This window comes from Pipra filicauda, unplaced genomic scaffold, assembly GCF_003945595.2.
Source record: "Pipra filicauda isolate LSUMZ 115617 unplaced genomic scaffold, ASM394559v2 scaffold3_size10097308_pilon, whole genome shotgun sequence".
Taxonomy (NCBI): Eukaryota; Metazoa; Chordata; class Aves; order Passeriformes; family Pipridae; genus Pipra; species Pipra filicauda.
The window spans coordinates 9,070,413-9,089,525 of record NW_024104532.1 but is presented as its reverse complement, the minus strand read 5'-3'; the positions used below and the strand labels follow the sequence as shown (position 1 = coordinate 9,089,525).

At 40.6% G+C, this 19,113-nt stretch overlaps 1 protein-coding gene across 1 annotated transcript in view; it reads right to left on the bottom strand.

Moving 5' to 3' along the window:
- Positions 1-204: 204 nt before the first annotated feature.
- Positions 205-19,113, bottom strand: part of DOCK2 (dedicator of cytokinesis 2) — a 164,451-nt gene continuing 145,542 nt past the window's right edge. The window contains exons 41-52 of the mRNA XM_039385240.1: positions 18,697-18,838; positions 16,952-17,033; positions 14,639-14,723; positions 13,046-13,132; positions 12,564-12,740; positions 11,979-12,062; positions 9,391-9,528; positions 8,229-8,356; positions 6,413-6,593; positions 4,647-4,767; positions 3,519-3,661; positions 205-996 (exon numbers count right to left, since the gene is read on the bottom strand). Coding sequence (XP_039241174.1) covers positions 922-996; positions 3,519-3,661; positions 4,647-4,767; positions 6,413-6,593; positions 8,229-8,356; positions 9,391-9,528; positions 11,979-12,062; positions 12,564-12,740; positions 13,046-13,132; positions 14,639-14,723; positions 16,952-17,033; positions 18,697-18,838 — 1,443 coding nt within the window. The 3' untranslated portion in view covers positions 205-921. The remainder of the gene's footprint in view (positions 997-3,518; positions 3,662-4,646; positions 4,768-6,412; positions 6,594-8,228; positions 8,357-9,390; positions 9,529-11,978; positions 12,063-12,563; positions 12,741-13,045; positions 13,133-14,638; positions 14,724-16,951; positions 17,034-18,696; positions 18,839-19,113) is intronic.

Genomic DNA, 19,113 nt, shown 5'->3' with positions numbered 1-19,113 from the left:
AGGTAATAAGATGCTGACCTGCAGTGCTGTGGAGCTTCACACCACCGAAGCATCATCTTCCAACTCCACCTCAGGAGTTGGGAAGACACAGAAAATCAATTTAAAAGCAGAGAACTTGCACTCACAGAATTCCATGTCAGCAAGAAACCATTACCTTTCACAGGATGATACCTAGAGATTTCAGGGAGAAAGGTTCAAGGCAAATAAAACAGACTTTCAGCATTTTATTGAACAGCAGAAAATGCAGCTTTTGTTCATCGTACTGCTGGATGTAACGTGGATTTGTACACGTGTAAATAAACTCTTGCACGTTTTCAAACACTAGAGCTGCTGTTCTGAAAATAACTCAGGCATATGGTGCCACAGCCTTGGGGAAGACCGAGGATACAGGGCAGTGTGCTGGGAGCAGCAGAGGGATCCGGGGGCTGGAAACCCAGATACAGCCACGCAGTAAATTGTCAGTGGCTGTTTTGTGCCGAGCCATTTGTTGCCTTGACTACACTGCCAGAGAGTGTAAAGAGAGCTGGGGTGTGTCTGTACAAGCTACAGAAAACCAGGGCTCCCCTGCTCTTTGGGAAGGGCAGGACCTGCCTCACATCCCCCAGGGAGCATTTGCAGTTGGTCTTTCAGCACATCTCGCTGCCCAGGAACAGGGCTTGTCCTCGGGGAACACCCCAGTCCCTCTGACCTGGATAACCAGAGGCTCAACAACCTCCTGTCCCACATCCCAGTGGACACATCCTGCAGTATTTTCTTCAAAGGTTATTCCTGTATCTGTAGCACAAGTGGCAGAGCCCGTGAGTGCTGTTCATGTTCTCCATCAGCCACCGGTGCCTTTCTTTAGAGTAGATGGTGCTCTAAAATAGAATATATGTCTGTATAGATATTTTCAGCTGAGCAGTGGCCTTGTAAGGCAATGAATCACAGATCTGTAGATGAAGGTTTGAAATGGTGCTCCACAGACTGCTTTCCATCTTCCAGAACTCTGGAAATGCGCTGCAAAGGAACACAAGCAGATTGCCATGAGTTAAAGTGGCTCTGTACTGATGTAGTAATGCACATATTAATTACCAGCTTGTGGCTTTAAGTTGTAGCTTTAAAAAAAAAAAAAAAAGGCATTGACCAAATCCTGGATGTTTTAAATAATTTCCCTATTCTGCAAAACCTTAAACCTGTGTTTAAACCTGTCCACATGATTCCAAGCATGCTATGAAGCACCTCATAAATGAATTTTTAGCTTTAGTTAGTCCTTTTTCCATCACGTAAGAAAGGACATTCTGTCCTCCTTATTTTATGTGCTATTTAGGTTTAAAAGTGAGTGGATGAGATCATGCTGCAAAGCTGTAACTCCTGAGTCTGAAAAGAGCAAGTGATAAATTGAATGTAAGTGAAATACTATAGACTTCAAATTAATGGGTTATTCTTGTTCCTACCAGAAAAATATGATTAAGAACACATTTAAATGCGGGTTTTCCCAAATATTGCTCTATGGTCCCTGAAGGCACTATCAATTTATTTATTTTTTTTTGAAGACTGCAGAAAGTAATGGATGAAAATGAAACCTATTCCCTAGAGGAAAAAAAAAATAATAAAAAATGGTTTGTTTTCAAAGATCAGCAGAATTGATGTATAAAATACTACAAGTGTCCCAGAAAATTAAATTAAATGGAAGCTGTATGAGGAGTGGGTGAGGTCAGCTCAGCCTGGAGAAGAGGAGGTTGAAAGGAGACCTGACTGGGGTCTTCAACATCCTCATGGAGGGAACTGGAGGGGTAGGTCCTGTGTTACAGGACCCCAGGGAATGGCTGGAGCTGTGCCAGGGCAGGGTCAGGTTGGATCTCAGGGAAAGGTTCTTCCCCCAGAGGGTGGTTGGGCACTGCCCAGGCTCCCCAGGGCAGTGGGCACAGCCCCAAGGCTGCCAGAGCTCCAGGGGGGTTTGGGCAATGCTCTCAGGGACAGGTGGGATTGTTGGGGTGTCCTGGGCAGGGTCAGGGATTGGACTGGATGATCCTTGTGGGTCCCTTCCAGCTCAGGACATTCTGTGATTCTGTGAAATGTCACCCTCCCTACCTGAAAAAACAGGAAAACTTTCAAATTCTGAATCTTAATAGCTGCACTGAATATACATTTTTTTTCCCCTTTTGGCTGTCAAACACAACGTTAAATTCAATAGTTTTAATTTCGTGACATTTCCACAGAAACCAGCCAAAGGTCCCCCCCACGTTAAAGGAAAGCTCCCTGTCCCGAGCAGCACCGGGGACTCCGGCGAGCCGGTCCCTGCTTTCAAAGCAGCCCCTCTGAGCTCAGGAACCGGCTCACAGGAGCAGGTTTGTGCTGTACTGAGCTCCCTGCGGTGCCATCGCCCCGTGCCCGGGCCGACACATCCCACCGGGAATCCCACCGGGAATCCCACCGGGAATCCCACCGGGAATTGCCGCTTCCCGCCTGTGCCGGCACCGCCGGGATCGCGGGCCGCGCGCGCCCTCTCGTGGTGCAGAAGCGGAACTGCACAGGGATGCACATCCCTGCATCCCTAAATCCCTGCATCCCTAAATCCCTGCATCCCTAAATCCCTGCATCCCTAAACCCCTGCATCCCTAAATCCCTGCATCCCTAAATCCCTGCATCCCTAAATCCCTGCATCCCTAAGCCCCTGCATCCCTAAGCCCCTGCATCCCTAAATCCCTGCATCCCTAAATCCCTGCATCCCTAAACCCCTGCATCCCTAAACCCCTGCATCCCTAAATCCCTGCATCCCTAAACCCCTGCATCCCTAAACCCCTGCATCCCTAAATCCCTGCATCCCTAAATCCCTGCATCCCTAAATTCCTAAATCCATGCATCCCTAAATCCCTGCATTCCTAAATCCCTGCATCCCTAAATCCCTGCATTCCTAAATCCCTGCATCCCTAAATCCCTGCATTCCTAAATCCCTGCATCCCTAAATTCCTGCATTCCTAAATCCCTGCATCCCTAAATCCCTGCATTCCTAAATTCCTGCATCCCTAAATTCCTGCATCCCTAAATCCCTGCATCCCTAAATCCCTGCATCCCTGCATTCCTAAATCCCTGCATCCCTAAATCCCTGCATCCCTAAATCCCTGCATCCCTAAATCCCTAAATCCCTGCATCCCTAAATCCCTACATCCCTAAATCCCTGCATCCCTAAATCCCTGCATCCCTGCATCCCTAAATCCCTGCATCCCTGCATCCCTAAGTCCTTGCATCCCTGCATCCCTAAATCCCTGCATCCCCAAATCCCTGCATCCCTCCATCCCTAAATCCCTAAATCCCTGCATCCCTAAGTCATTACATCCCTACCCCTGGAAGCTCTGCCACAGCCACTTTGCCTTCCACTTTGAGCTTCCACCCCCCTCTCTGACGCCAACAATAAAAACAAAGAAGCAAAGTTTGACTGACGATCCTACCTTATTGCAAAAACACTTAATTTTCATAGCAGAGAATTTCTGAACACTTTTTTTGTTGTTGTCGTTTTTCCTTAAACACACAGGACCTACCATTGTTTTAAATAACTGGTTCACTTTCTTCTTTTTGAAGGTTTTCTTGTCAGCCTCTGAGGTGGAAGGGAACACTGGCTGGCTCAGCCTGTGTGAGGGAATAGTTTCATCGGGTGCCACTGTGCTGATGGACAGAGTTAGTCCTTGGAACAGAAACATGTTGGGTGCACAAAACAAAACCAAACAAGGAGAGTCAGAGTGTCAGACAAAGCAGAACTGAAAATAATGCATTCACTAAAAAAAAAAAAAAAAAAAAGAGGCATTTTTAGTCTAACTATATCCTCAGAATACAAAAATTAGTAAGGGGGAAACACTAAACTTCATTAGATTGAGACTGAATAGTGGAAAAAAAAACCAAAAACCAATCTGGTCAGAATTAAAAATAGGTACATAAGTGACAAAGAAGTGGGCAATGTTGTGTTGTGCTAAACCTCTGTTTCAGACATCTGGAAAGAGAGGGGCAGTGAGAGGGAGAGATGAAGTGCAGGCTGAGGAATGGGATGTGCTGTGGAAGAAGGGGGTAAAGGATACAGGGCCTGTTTTCTCTGCACCCTGGCCAAGAGATGAGCTCCACCTTCAGTCACACTTTCCCCTTTTCTTTCATCCCTCCATCCATCTGTTCAGTGGGCAGTTATGTTCTCTTGTGTCCCCTTCCTCCTGCTGTCAGGGAGGTTTATGGGATTCCTCTCCAACTTCAAAAGCAGAAGTAGAAACCCTGCTATGGAGCAACCTTTGGGGATGTTCATCTGCCAAAACAAAGCACTGAGCGTTCCTTCCTGTTCCACACACTGCCCTAGGCTGTGAGCCCTTGTTTCTGCACATGAGACCTTGCCAGTGAGGGAATATGAATGAACCTCTACTCTTTCAGGCAGGAGGAATGTCCACACTACACAAGGAAGGAAATTCAGAGCTCCAGAAGCGACACTTGTGGAATTTTCCCACTGCATGGGCAGCCCAGTGTAGTTGCAGCAGCCCAGCCCCACACACAGCACACATTTTCACTGTCCTCCTTGTGCCAGAGGCACGTGGGGGGAGCTGCCTGCCCTGCTTGGAGCAAACCCTGGATTGCTCCTTTCTCGACACCAGATCAAGAATTGCAGAACTCTCACCCCAGGGAGAGCAGCTTACCTGGGATTGTGGGCATAGAACGACTGACAGTGCTCATCTGCTTGAGGACAGATGTTTTCTGAGGTGCCACCACGTGTTCTGAGAGGTTGGTGTCACTCATGAACTCGTATTTCCTTGACAGCTGTTCAATAAAATAAAATAAAAAAAGACATTAATGATGAACTGAGAGTTAGGCCCAGGTATAATACTATGTACTAGCTAAAAACATGCAATAATTTTGCAGGTAATTTATACGCAGATAAATACTTCTCATTCTACATAAGAAAAGAATTATTCTAAAAAAGCTACAGAAGTAATCCGGAACTGTAGGATGGTATTCCTACCCTATTTTTGCCATAATACCATCAGACAGCTCTGAGTGTGATCTGCAAAGATAAATGAAGTTCTGAAAACAGTTTTCCCCATTGCATTAACATTTCCAGCTCGGCTGCTGTGAGCAAAAGAAGCTCCTGTAACTCAATATTCCATGAAATCCACACAGTTCAGTGTCTGTGGTATCTAATTGAATCAAAAGCCAAAGGTGTTGCTTGGTTTTGTGTATCAATGTATCTTGGGTTTGTATATCAATATAATCTTGGTTTTGTATATCAATGTATCTTGGGTTTGTATATCAATATATCTTGGGTTTGTATATCAATGTATCTTGGCTTTGTATATCAATATATCTTGGGTTTTATATCAATGTATTTTGGTTTTGTATACCAATGTGTTTTGGGTTTGTATATTAATATATTTTGGATTTGTATATCAATGCTTCTCAGAGCATGACTGTGCTTTACATCTCTCTTTTGCATGAGGACATTTAGTGTGAGACAACCATAATCTTCCCGAAGTACCTCCTTGTTTCCCCAAAGAATCCTAGCTTCCTACTCACTTCATTTCCCCTTTCAAAAAATTTTTGATCAAACTATTTATGCTCCCTCCATTTAATTCAACAACCTGTTACTGTCTGACGTTTAAATTGTGACAGGACTTGGTCCACAAGCCCTATATAGTTATTTGTTTATTTGATTCATCACTTATTTATTTTATACAATACTTATTTGCTCATTTATTTCTATACTAAAAGAAAATTCTCCTGAGAATTAAGCTCTCTCTCTCTTTATATATATACCTATACATATATATATACATATATATATACATACATATATATACATACATATATATATACATATACATATATATATACATATACATATTATATATATATATATATATATAAAGGCACATATATTTAAGTCCTCCTAATGATCCAGCAGTGCAATAAAAGCACTGAGATGATGTATGGAGTGAGAGATGCCAGTGCTTCCAAGCTCCAGGCTGGCACATTTAAGGAGCAGTGTTTGCAATCTTGCAGTTTCTGAACAGCTGCCTGTTCCCTCACAGGGTACAAACTGTCCAGGGCTCATCACTTCCCAAATAGCCCTGACTGTGAGAGCTGCCCTGAGATGTCAGCACAGCCAATTGCCTCTCCACAGGAGAGCCATTTAACCCTCCCTGCACAGTTTTAAACTAACCAAGCCTCAGAATTCGCAGCTTCAGAGCTGTGTTATCTGTCACCATCAGCGAGCAGGGATGTTCTGATTTCCCCCCCCCTTACAGGTTCCACTCATGGCAGGGCAGATCAGCTCTGCATCCTGCACATCTCCCCAGGCAGCTGCAGTTCTGTGGGATATATTTTACTCTTCCTAAGCAAAGGAGTAATATCCTCCTTTTTTTTTCTTTAATGGATTATAAAATGATACTCTAAATCGGTAACATACACATTTCATGTCAGAGATAGAGAGATCAGGTGCTGTCTTCTCATCAGCAAACACCACACTGCTTCTTTTTGTTCTTTTTTTGGACTTTCTCATCTTGACTTCAGGATGAGGATTAACTGGTGGAGCGGTCTCCTCTGATTCTGCTTTCCCTTGCTTTGGTAGCAATGCTTCCAGATCAAAGCTGCAGGAGCAAAAGGAAAAAAAACTCAAGTTGGGGAGTGATATTTTAAAAGCTGCTGCTGCTCTGATGTCATTTCCCCATGAAATATAAATGCAGGTCATCCTCTCCTTTGACTTTCTGTGCAGCCTGGCAAAAAGTCTAGGATGTGCTTCAGCTGGCAACTGTGGATACAAATAAGATGCCTTCAGGCAGTGAGACATCATCTTAAAATGTTGCAAAGAATGTAAAATATTAAAACTAGCTCAAACCCCTTTTTAAAGATTTGTGCATTAGCTTAAGAACTAAACCAAGCAGAGCTAGAGCTCACATGGCAAGTTGATGTGTGGTGAGGATGGTGCTGAAAGCAAGACATGCTATTTTGGTTTGAAAAGGACCAAAGTGGAACAGAGTATTGCTATTTATTGCCATGTTTTAAATGCATCCTCCTATTTATGTCACCATATTGGCTAAGAATGCACATAGTGATTAAAAACCAACTCCCTCCTCTCTTCCTCTAATTTTTAAAAGTTTAAAAATTGAGCTATTCCTCATTAAAAAAACCATGAAATTGGTGCTGGTTTTCCTCCCTCCTCTGTTGATGTAATTAGCCTTTTAAACACGGGACTGAACTCATTTTACAACATAAAAATTGACAAATCAGGTAGTGTGGTGAATTTGTTGACCTGTGCTTCCTAGAAACAAATTGGCACCATAACAAATCAAAATAGGTGCACGATGCAGCTGCTTAAATGGACTTGTCTGGTGCTGTGGGAGGTGTCCTTTGTCACAGGCACAGGGCTGGCAGAGCATGTTTGCAGCACACAAATCATGTTTGGCAGCTCCACCCTTCTGGAGTGGAGGAGGAAGGGCTGGAAGAGCAGCCTGGGCATCTCAGGGTGGAAAAAAATTTTAAAAAATGAACTGGTCAAACATGTGAGAACAGAGGGATGTCTTAAGAAAAAAACACTTCTATGTTAGGCTCATAAACCACTGGACTTTTTTAAGAAGTGAATTATCCAAAAAGGGAGATCAGATGTTTTAAAAAAAAAATAATCATGATTAAACACTGCTCGACAAGATCAGTTTTACATGTACCTTTTTGGGAAGAAGTTCTGTGTGCTCAGAAAATAATGTATAAAGTGAACAAAACTGTGGATGAAAAAGCTGATCAATACCCTGTAACTGTTCTTTCAGACTTAAAATCTCTGTTTCCCAGTGCTGCAGTTAAAGCATATTAGACAGAGCCTTTTACATCACTACAGGCTTTACTAAAAGTCCAAGTTTGTAAAGGTTGTTCTCCTTCCCTTCACATTTTACAAGCAAAAAGATGGTAATTAAGTTAAAAGCTGCATAAAGAGAAACTTGCAATAAAAACCCAGATCCCTGCAAATTTTTGAAAAGTAATTTTTAAAATACTTGTTTTCTGAAAAAGAATCGCCACTTTTTTTTTTCTTCAGTGAGAGTTGAGTATATTTTGTGTATTAAGGTTGAAACACTTTTAGCTTTAAGCTTGGAAGAAGTGAGAGTTACAGTTAAATAATTGTGGCATAGTCTGAAAAAACTGCTGGTGGTCTTTCAAAAAAATCTTTTCGTTTAATCCCATAAAACTTACAAGGCAGGACTGAAAAAAAAAATAGCATTGCATTCATAACCAACCTTTCTGAAGCAGGTTTTTTGGGAGTGCTGCACTCCGAATTCATGGAAGACAGGGAAATGATGGATAACTGACGGTAGGATCTCAGCATTGACCTCGGCCTTCCCACTCTCTTGTCATCAAAATCCGGCTGCAGGATGGAAAAGAGAAACACACTGTATCAAAGAACTTTGTGTGAACCTCCTTTCATCCCTGTGCAGCAGGTCTTGAAAATCCTACATATGTTTTAATGCTTGGCACGAGAGAGGTTATTTTACTGCCATGAATTGCTGTGGTTGTATCTTCTGTCTGGATGCTTACTCTTCAGACCTCCCAGACTCAATTCACAGACTACATTCTCTGTAAAATTTCAAACAGAGTTTTGTTTGTTTGTTTGTTTGTTTGCTTGCTTTTAAGTGCTGAAGGGTTCAAGCATGAGGGAATATTGCTAACTGTGAATTATTGCAAGGATGGGGCACGGGAGTGAAAATAAAAAACAGACTGAGATAAATATAGAGATTTTTCATCATACAGGTGTATAACAAGCGCAATATTTAGGTTAGAAACTTGCTACTTTCCTCCCCCCTCTCCATAACAGAAGAATTAAATCCTGTTATAAAATTATCAATGCTGAAAGCAACAATATAAAATAAATTCCAAAGAAACCGGTGTTTAATCACAAAACCCAGGCAACATTGTTCCTGCTGGGCTGCACAAGCTCAGATAGACTACTTTATTCAAGATTTGTCTGGGGAGTTTGTGCTCAGAAGTTATCCTTCAATTCTCAGATATTTCAGTTTGGTCTCAACTAATATTTATAGTATTATACCCATGACAGGTTTTACTTCACAACACAGCTGGAAGTGGCTGGCACAGGGAGACATCAATTGCAGATCAAAGCCCTAAACCACTACGAAAAGTTACCAAGAGAACAGACATGAGAATTTGCTTTTACTTCCTTAATAAGGCTGAAAAGACTTGCAATTTTAATACTCATAACAAAATACTCCAAATCTTCCAGAATGAGGAACATTTGATGTGCCAGAGAATTGAATCAAATCTTGGACTACAAAACTCAGCTCCTGTTGCCTTCAGCCCACAAGAAAAAGAAAATATATATTTTTTAGAACAAGATGTGTATTAAATAAAGAGAAATTGAGGTGCAGGTTAAAAGGAGAGCAGTACCAGTTCTCTGGTTCCATATTGTTTTTCCACTTTGACTTTTAAATGCTTGAAACATTCCTCCATCCGGTCATGGAAAGGACGAAGCTTGTCAGAAACTCTTCTTTCATGGATTTTAATTCCAGCCCCAAGGAAAGGTATCTTAAGAGAAAAAAAAAAAAAAAAAAAAAAAAAAAAAGGGGAAAAAAAAAAAAAAAGAAGAATAAAAGTGAGACTGTTCAAGTGGGTCCAACAACCTTCCTGGCTCCACTTAAAGTCCCTGCTAAGTCAACTGCAAAACTCCTCCTGTGACTGGCACATGGATTTGTCTGTTGAGCTCAACTTGGAGCAACAACTACAAGATGGAAAGGGCTCATGAAAAATGGGTTTGTTCAGTAAATCTCTGAAAAATCTTGGCTGCCTCACAGTGACTGTTTCCTCTCCTCTGTGGTGTTTTGATGTTAATCTCATGTGAGATTAAATACACTGGAATTTCTTAAAAAAATCATTCTCCTTTGTCAGAAGCAATGGCTTGCTTAGCAAATTAAAAAATTAATAAACTTTCTAACCCCTTTTCCTTGGCTATTATCTTGCTGCCATCACCTTTGCCACGGTGGTAATGTGGTTATATCCAGTTAAAATCAACCCAAACCTCATCTTTAAAGATAATAGGAGAGCAGACTTTGACATGCTGTTTTATTAATAATAAGCATATTCTAAAAGAGAAACTTTGTAAAGTTTTGTTACCTTTCAGCCTTTGAAGATGACAACTTGTGAGATGTGTGCAAAATACTTTTAGCTACCCTTCTGCCACTGACCTTTGCTAACTGCTTTACTATTAACTTTTAGTTCTTTTGCATCAATGTTTGGGCTTTTTTGTAAAATCCACTCAGATTTCATGGTTCCTTTTTGTGTTCTGACCCCACAAATACTATGAATATTGTATACATTGGTCCATCCATCGACCTGATTGTATTTTATGGAAGTTCAACTTCAATATAACTTCCAAAAACATGGTACTAAAGCCCATCTATTACAGAGAGATCTGTTTGTCCCCTTCAGAGGGGTTTACAGGGATAGATAGAAATTACCACTTAATGTCCTAATGCCAGCTGGTGTTACAGTCAATCTACAGCACTAATCCACTGAGTACTTCTGTGGTCAGGAAGCAGCAGCACACAGAGCCTTCAGTGGGTAAGGACCCAGGAGAAAGCTGTGAAGGTTGGAAACTTAAATTAATAAGTTTAAGCTGTGAGGAATCACAATGAAACAGGAGGAAACTTCAAAAACCTTCAGAAAATAGTGCAAAACAAATCCATTAGAGCTATTTGGGAGGTTCACTTCAAAGCTGAGAGAGGAATAAATGGTTAATCTTTGCTGTTTCTCATCTATGAAGCAGAACCATGGAATCACTGAACAGTTTGGGTTGGAAGTGTCCTTGAAAGGTCATCTGGTCCAACCCCCTGCAAGGAGCAGGGACATCTTTGACTAGGTCAGGGAGCTTAGAAATATCTTGAGCCGTTCATTTCTGAGAGTAAAATTCCAGATGAACCCTCCCTATTTCTTAACATCCCCTTAGGCCCATTCATTTATACAGCAAACAGTTCTTTCTCATGTAAATCATCTTTATTTCACAGGACTCAGCAGTTTGTGGTTTCTTAACAAACTACCTCTGGGCCAAAATGTAAACCTGTTCTCTCACAGTCATTCATTTTGCCATATATTGATAGCAATGGTTTCTATTTTGGATTAGATAATGGAAATAGAATTGATAATTTCTGAGGTCATGTATTGCTCTGCTCCATTATCATAACAAAGATGATGTAGGTCAATGAAAAGAGCCCTTTTCCCTTGAATCTCTGCAAAAATAGAGGTTTTTCTGCTACCACCTCCCATGGGTGCATTGAGGACAAAAGGGCTGGTTTGTCTTACCACGTCTACACTACCTATAAAATAATAAACAGTAAACCCAAATAACCTCAGTGCTGCTACATGGGCAGAATATCCAGCTCTGCTCTGGAGATGCAGCTTAAAAATGTTTACTAATGGTCTTCCTTGCTATTTGTCACACAAAAGACACGTAGCAGCAATCCTGGAGAGTCACTGAGCAGGAAAGTAGTTCCTGAGAACAGCCAACACTCCATTAAGGTCTCTAATGCAAAAAACTCTGCCACAAACAACAAGAGATACTCAATTCTAGAAAAGAGTTGTTTCCCAGGAGAGGTTCTGACTTTTGTCAATGCTTGTTCTCCCAGCAGTTCATGACATTGTTGTGACTTTTGTCATGCTCTCCATTTTGTCTCCAGGAATACAACCTGAGTTTGAAATCCTGGCCCTTTTAGCCATAAATGTAGCCCTCTCTATGTGTGGCTTTTGATAAACCATTCCAAATGATGTGTTCTACAAAGCACCTTTCTGGCCTAATGTTCACCCAGAACCAGGCAGGAAGTTTGTAACAAGAATTTTCTCTTTCTTCTGCCCTTCCCTGTTTTGGGAAACAGGGAAAAAATAAAAGTGAAAATGGATATAAATGCTATGTTCTCCTGCTAGAAAGGAGGGGAACAAAGGACTAGCTGATGAAGCCTCAGTGGCTGCTGTCAGTGAGAAGTTACCTGCCAAGCAATCAGATCTTTGAGTCTATTCAGCTTTTCTTGATCCTCTGGATGATCTCTGGCATATTCTTCTGTAAAGAAAGCCTTAGACAAAACAAAACAAAACAAAATAATTCAGTCCATCATTTTGACAGGTAAAGAAATGATCATAGTATTGGCCATCAAATAAGAGAGACACAGCCAGATGCTGCTGCTGATAATTCCTCACTGTCAGCTGGGAGATGAGGTGCTCTTCTGTTAAAATGTTTTTAGTCCTTATCCAACATTTCTGAGTTTGAGACTCTTATTATGAAACCCAATTACTGTTTCTTTTATTAGGCTTGCAGTGAAACTAAAAAGGCACAGGTTTGGGGTATCATGATTTACATCAACTAATACTGGGCTTCAGTTACTCTGGTTTGCACTCAAAGACAGAGGTGACCAGGAAATGAGGATAAGAGGATCTCTTGACTGATGGATTGATTGATTAATTATGGCTTTCATATTCCCCATCCATATTGCACTGCCATTATAAACACGGGATGCAGGAGAATTATGAAATGATGTATCTGAATACGTTCTTTGCATTGAGTTAGAAGCTCTTACCTTCTCATATTTAGCAAAGCCACCCATAACAGCTGGATCAACAATTCCATTCAGAAGCATGGAAAGTGGATTGATGGGAAGGTTCTCATCGCTCTGGTACTGGTTAATCATCATCAGAATTTTTTCATTTGTCGTGGACATAGTCTCAATAGCATTCTCTAAAGGACTAATCACAGCCTGTAAAGAAACAAAAGGCTTCTAAGGCTCATACAGAGATAAAAAGGGTTTTTTGGTTTTATAAAACTCCAGGTATACGAACAACAATTCAGCAAACCAACACAGACTTGTTCAATTCTCTTAGGACACAGGATATATTGATCCTGTCAGCAGAATGATAAAACCTAAGTAATAACAGTTTTGTTTGGATAGAAATAAGTAAAAAATAGCCTCATGTGATAATTTTGCTAAGAATTTCGTACATGGGGATTCAATAGATGTTTTATGGGCTCCTAGCATGTTAATTAATATATGTTAGTACACACCAGTGTCGTGGAGACGACTTCAAACCACCTCAGAATCCCAGGAAGTTTGTAAGCCGTGACAAAGGAAGTTCTCTCGATCCACATGGACTGTGAGGAAAACAGAGCGGGAGAAAAATCACACTTCAATCTTTCCTGCCTTCTGAGACGCCGGAGTGAAACGAATGTGGATGGAAAACACATGCATATTTTTGCATAAAAAGACGCTGCCACATTAATCTAGCACGGCAACTTGCATGAATAATTTTTCTGGTTTCAGGTTAGGTCATCTTCAGGCACAAAGCAGAGGAAAAAAGAAAATTACCCTTGAATATTTTAGTGTCTATTGCTATTTTTGCCATTACAGATGGAATGACTGGGACTAAATGACCTGCTCCTGCCTCTGCCCAGATTATACTTCCTCCCTCCACATTCAAAAGGTATTTCTGCAATTAAAAGCAGTAATAGCCCAATTATTTCTACAAGTAAAAGCAGTAATAGCCCAATAACAACTTGCCAGCATTCTATTTTAGTTCCTTTCACTTTCCTTTTCTGAACAAGACAGGCTGTTGGTATTTTAAAATAGTTTAGTTCATTTACTGCTCATTATTTTACAGTATCAGCTCAGCTAAGCTGCCAAGACTGAGAAACACAACAAATGCAGTAAAGTCATCCTCCAAATATCCCAATTTCCACCTGCATGTGGTCTGTTGTCATCAGCAATGAAAACATCAGTGATGTAATTTTTGTGAAACCATTTCAAGGTATATTCATAAATAGGCTCAAAACTCTCTAGTTTGCAAGGGAAGCCAAGGTGCATCAAGAGTCTTGATAACACAGAGCAATTCTGGAGTGCCAGGGTAGTATTTGCATCTGAAACCCTAATTTAACAGCAGGTAAGAAGCCCCTTTATATGGAAATTTTGACACTGCTAATCAGCACGCGCAGAACTGATATTGTACATTTTGGAAAGGAATGGTTTTTCCCATTAGCTGACACGAGCACAGCTTTAGCCATAAAGGCTGGATGGCTTTTGAGAACAAACTGTAAAATATCAGACACCTGTAAAATGAAAATATAGACACTTCCTATATTTATGCCCAACACTGAAAAGTAATTTATGACGATGTAGATTCCTCAGAATATTTGAACAAGGAAGACTATTCCTCAGCATTGCACCATTAGTCAGGGCAGGAAAAATGACACAGGCAGTTCTCTGGTCTGTCAGGATCTCCCAGGACTGATGAAAGCAGACAAGATGCACCTCATCCCCGAGCTGGCAGCTGATAAAAGTGTTGTAAACTAAAAGCAGCAAAGCATTTGATGTTTATTTACATGTCACCTCGTGTCATAATGAAAATCCGTACCAGAAAATGTTACTGCTTAACACAAACGTGCTGAATGTGCTTAAGTACATAACGTTTACCTGCAACTGAAAAAGTGGTGTATTGTACACCAGGAGTTATGCTGAAATAAAAAACCTTGCATTTGTTTTTATGAACCAGAATCCTGAATTCAGGACGTCTATAATGAGTAATCTGGGCCTAAAGAAGGATCTAGGATCAAAATTCACAGTTACCAGAACTACATCCATCACCTTGTCACTAATTTACTTACAGCAAATTCATTTTCAGGGTCAACAGATCCTTTTCTGACTGGCCTTGAATAGTGGAACCGCTGAACATTGTTGGACTTGTAAAAACTGGAAGGTTTAAAGAACACTTTTGTAAAATACAGAAGCTGGAAATTAATGGATTTTGTTATCACAGTGAAATATTTCATTTTGAGTCAGTTGAATTTTTAATTAAAAGCAAATTTACTGCTCTGAAAAAAAGTACTTCACTGAAAACTCAGGAGGAAACTACTTTATCTATAAATCACGGTCAACACACAGTATTTTACAATCATTAAGCTTCAGCTTGTGACTGGGTGTATTTTCTGGGTAAAAAACCCTCCAGAACTTCCAGATTAATGTTCAAACCTACAGAAGAAGGACTAGAAGAGATTTTTTTCCTCTTCTGAACTCTTGCTGTGGCACAGGCCCTGCTTGCTGGCTTATCAGGGAGCATAATTTTGTTCAAGATAACTGACTGAACAGTGCAGATATTTTCACCTGGACTGGAGCACAAGTGTTTTTTCATCCACAACACAACAAATCAGTTTAATCATGTCCCTGCTCACAATGCAGAACAATATTTATTCAATAAATTAAAAAAATGAAACCATTAATGACAATTTTTTTTGTGATAGATAAGAAAATGTATATTGTAGAGGGGGACACCAACATAAAGAATGTCTTGCAAAGTCCTGTTACAATCTATTCTATTCAGCTAATGATTTTTCTCCTTCATGTGAGCACATATTTTCACTAAACTTGTAACCACTTGGCTTTTAACACTGGCTAATTTGAAAGAACAGGGACTGCAGAGTTTTAACTGAGTATTTTGCTGTCCACAGACAAATCTCTCCCTTTGGGCTTTGTTTTTATTTTTTTAAAGATGAATTAAACTTAAAGCCATTTTAAGTAAAAGCTAATTTTGCAGAGAAAAAAAAAAATAAATCTTAGTAATCTCTTATAATAAAAATGAGTCATGTTTTGGAGGCCCAGAGAAGCAAACAAATAGAGAAGCCCCAAACAGCTGAGCTAAGCAAACCATGGTGTGCTAGTTCAGAGGAACCCATGATTTGTGATCCAAAGAGCTCAGATTATCTTCATCAGTAAAGAAAGAAACTGGAAAATGCTGCCACACTGAGTCAGGTCACTTCATAGAGTTCCATCTGAAAGGACAGATATTTTGAAGCTCTTTGATAGAATAAATGCACTGCCATCAATTAATGTAACTAACAACGAAATGGCCAATAAAGTACACTCGTAAAAGTAAATCCCCGAGAGCAGATGGGATCAGCAGTTTGCTTGAATTCTGCAGCTGAGACAAACCATTACGAAATCTCCCATCTGAGCAGAGGTTCTACTTTGTGTGGAGCATTTCACCACATAAAACTGCCACCAATTCAAAGTGGGGCTGCCACTACTCTGAAATCCAGTCAAACAGGACCACATTTGGAATCTGCCTTTCAGTTGCTGATTTAAAAATGCATCAAGTTGAAATTGGGACCACAGTTTGTTGTGGGGTATTTTGGGTTGGTTTTTTTTTGGGGGGGGAGGGAGATGTTTCTTTGTTTGTTTGTTTTTAAATCCTGTAGCACAAGACCTGTGCTTGTATCTGTTTTATGTATGTGCACAGGAGGAGGGGATTCTTATTTTTCCACTTTGAGTCAGCTGCAACTTCAGTAAAGATTCTCCAGAGAAGGCTGCAGGCAAAGGTGACAACTGCTTTGGATCCAGCTGTTAGCCCCTCTGTTCTCAGAATACTTTGGACAATTCATTCCCTTTATTCCTTTACAAAAGCTTGACCACAGTGTCAGTGGAAAGCACTTTGCCACCGTGTATTTTGCACTTGGCAAGACAAGCCATAACAAGATTCTGCTGTCCAAGAGCCTTCAACTCAACCACTCTCATTGCCAGGGACCTCTAAGACCCCTCTCTCCATCACTTGTCTAAGAAGATGTGTTGAAAACTCAATAACTTCCACCCAAAGCACAGATTCCACCTCCCTGCCCTGGAACCAGAAGTTATTTCTTCAGTGGTAGGTGGGTAGATGTTCTTTCATGGAATTCCTTGGGAATATACCTAGGACAGGCTGGACAGAGCCCTGAGCAACCTGGTCTAGCTGAAGATGTCCCTGCTCGTTGCAGGGGAGTTGGACTAAATGGTCTCTAAAAGTCCTTTCCCACATAAATGATTCTATGAATACATAACTCAGCAAATTAAGGCAATAAAAACTCTAAGATTCATTGGCAAAATAATGGTTGTCAGTTTAGGAATATGGTCTAACTCTCATTATACATCTATTACAGAAATCCACTTACTTTATAATTTGATCAGGTACTGCCTTATTTTTGAATCTGGGCTGCTCCTCCAGGACTGGCTGCACTGTAAAACACTGGATATCTGAAATTGTGGAAGTTAAGGGCATGTTATTAACAGTTGAAACACTGCAGGCTGCAGGGGAAATAAAAATAATAATAATAATAAAAAAAGACATTTCCTGATGAAAAACCTGCAGTGTTCAGGGTTTCATTTGTGGAGTTTCCTCGGCCAAAAAAGGAAAAACCTGTCAGTAGTAACCAGTGAATATGTATTAATATTAACTTTGAACTGCATATTTTTATTATTTACTGAGCTTGAATATCTGCAGCAGAATTTTTCACACTGACTCATTCATTAAATTTTAAAGCTCAGCCAACTTACAAAAATAACATCAACGACATGTGATGTTAACAGTTTCACTGTTTAGCTCTAGGCTTGCATAAAGTCAGGATGGTTAACATCTCATCTTTGAAATCTGCCATGGAACAGCCCTTTTACTTGAGATTTCCTTTTCCTATGGAAGTGCTATTTTTTAAATCTGACTGCTGTGTTTGTAAGTAAATACATCTCATTCTTACATATTTCAGTATATTTGACTCGTGCCCTCTGGGTAGATTCTGTAGCTTTTTCTTAAGTGCAGAACCAGTGTGTATCTGCTGTTAGTTGCAATTAGAGGAGCAAATTCTACCTTAAAGACTGAAACATGTGATCCCAAAAACAACCAATTAGTTAAAACACAAGACAGTCTTAGGAGAGCTTGGCTTTCAAGCTTAATGTACTGTTTTAGATAAGCCTGTAATACTCCCACTTCAGTCCCAACAGTGTTGAAAGAAAGCAATATTCCCTTTCTGTTCCAGAAGGTTCCACCAAAATAGATTCAAAAGAACATGTGAAGTGTTACAACATTACCTTGGAAATTAATAAAGGAAAATCAACATGTGAAAACAAATGTCTGAGACAATGAGGTGATCTCATATCTGCTCAGTCAGTAATGATTTAAATTAGGAAAAAACCCAAACATGATCAGAGTTCTTGTAAACAAGAATAATTTAAGGCATCCTAAAAGTTGGTTAACAATGTTTAGGAGTTAATTTTGCCAGGAAAATTTCCAAGAGTGACTTAAGGCATATTTGTGCTGCCAAGAAGCACAGGTGGTCCCCAAGTGTGGTTCCAGTCAGGGCAATGTTCAAGGAAGACATGAATTTCATATCAAGGGACAACAGCTAAGAATGTGAGGTGAGAGAGAAGCTGCTGTTTTTAAACTTGGCCAGTTCAAGTGTGTGTCACTGGTTTTGCCATTTGAAGAAAATGAAAGGTAAACCATATATGAACGTCAATGAATTTTCTTCCCTGAAAGGGTTGTCAAGCCCTGGCACAGCTGCCCAGGGCAGTGCTTGAGTCACCACCCCTGGAGGGATTTAAAAGACTTGTAGACGTGGCACTTGGGGACATGGTTTAGTGGTGAACAAGGTTTATGGCTGGAGTCAATCTTTAGGGTTTTTTCCAACCTAAATGCTTTTCTGATGAATGAAAGAGACAGTCTCCTTAGGACTGTGAGGAAAACAAGGGCTGACATCTCAGGAGCAAGCCACAAAAGACATGAAGGGCATATAAGTAAGACTGCAAACAGAGCTGCAACATCAATAAACTTCCACTCTTTTTAGGAAATTGTTGTTTCACACAGACAAATTTCTGCTAAAACCAAGGTTTCTCCAGCCCCCCTTCCTCCTGTTTTCAAGGATACATTGCCCAGGAGAGTTTTTCACGTCCTCCCCGGGAGCTGCCGTGGTGTTCATCTCCTCTGCACTGGGGAACTGGCTCATCAGCTGTGCCTGGAAATCCTCCCTCCTCTCGTATTCCTTCCCACGATAGATGAACACTTTGTTCTGCAAGGCATAAAGAGCTCATTTCTCGGGCTCTGGGATGCTGAGGCAGAAGTTAGAGATTTGTGGTTATCAGCACAGACACACAATGCTCTCCAGATTTTGGAATGAGAGTTGCTGTTTTCTGAATATGAATCAACCATAAAGCCAAACACCGCTTTGACCAGGTGCTGGAATGCAGCACTGACTCTCCAGAGACCCTGGTCTCAAAGTTTTATCATTCAGAAAACAGTAACACTGGTGTAATACTAATATATTTTTTTTTCCAGTGTTTCCAA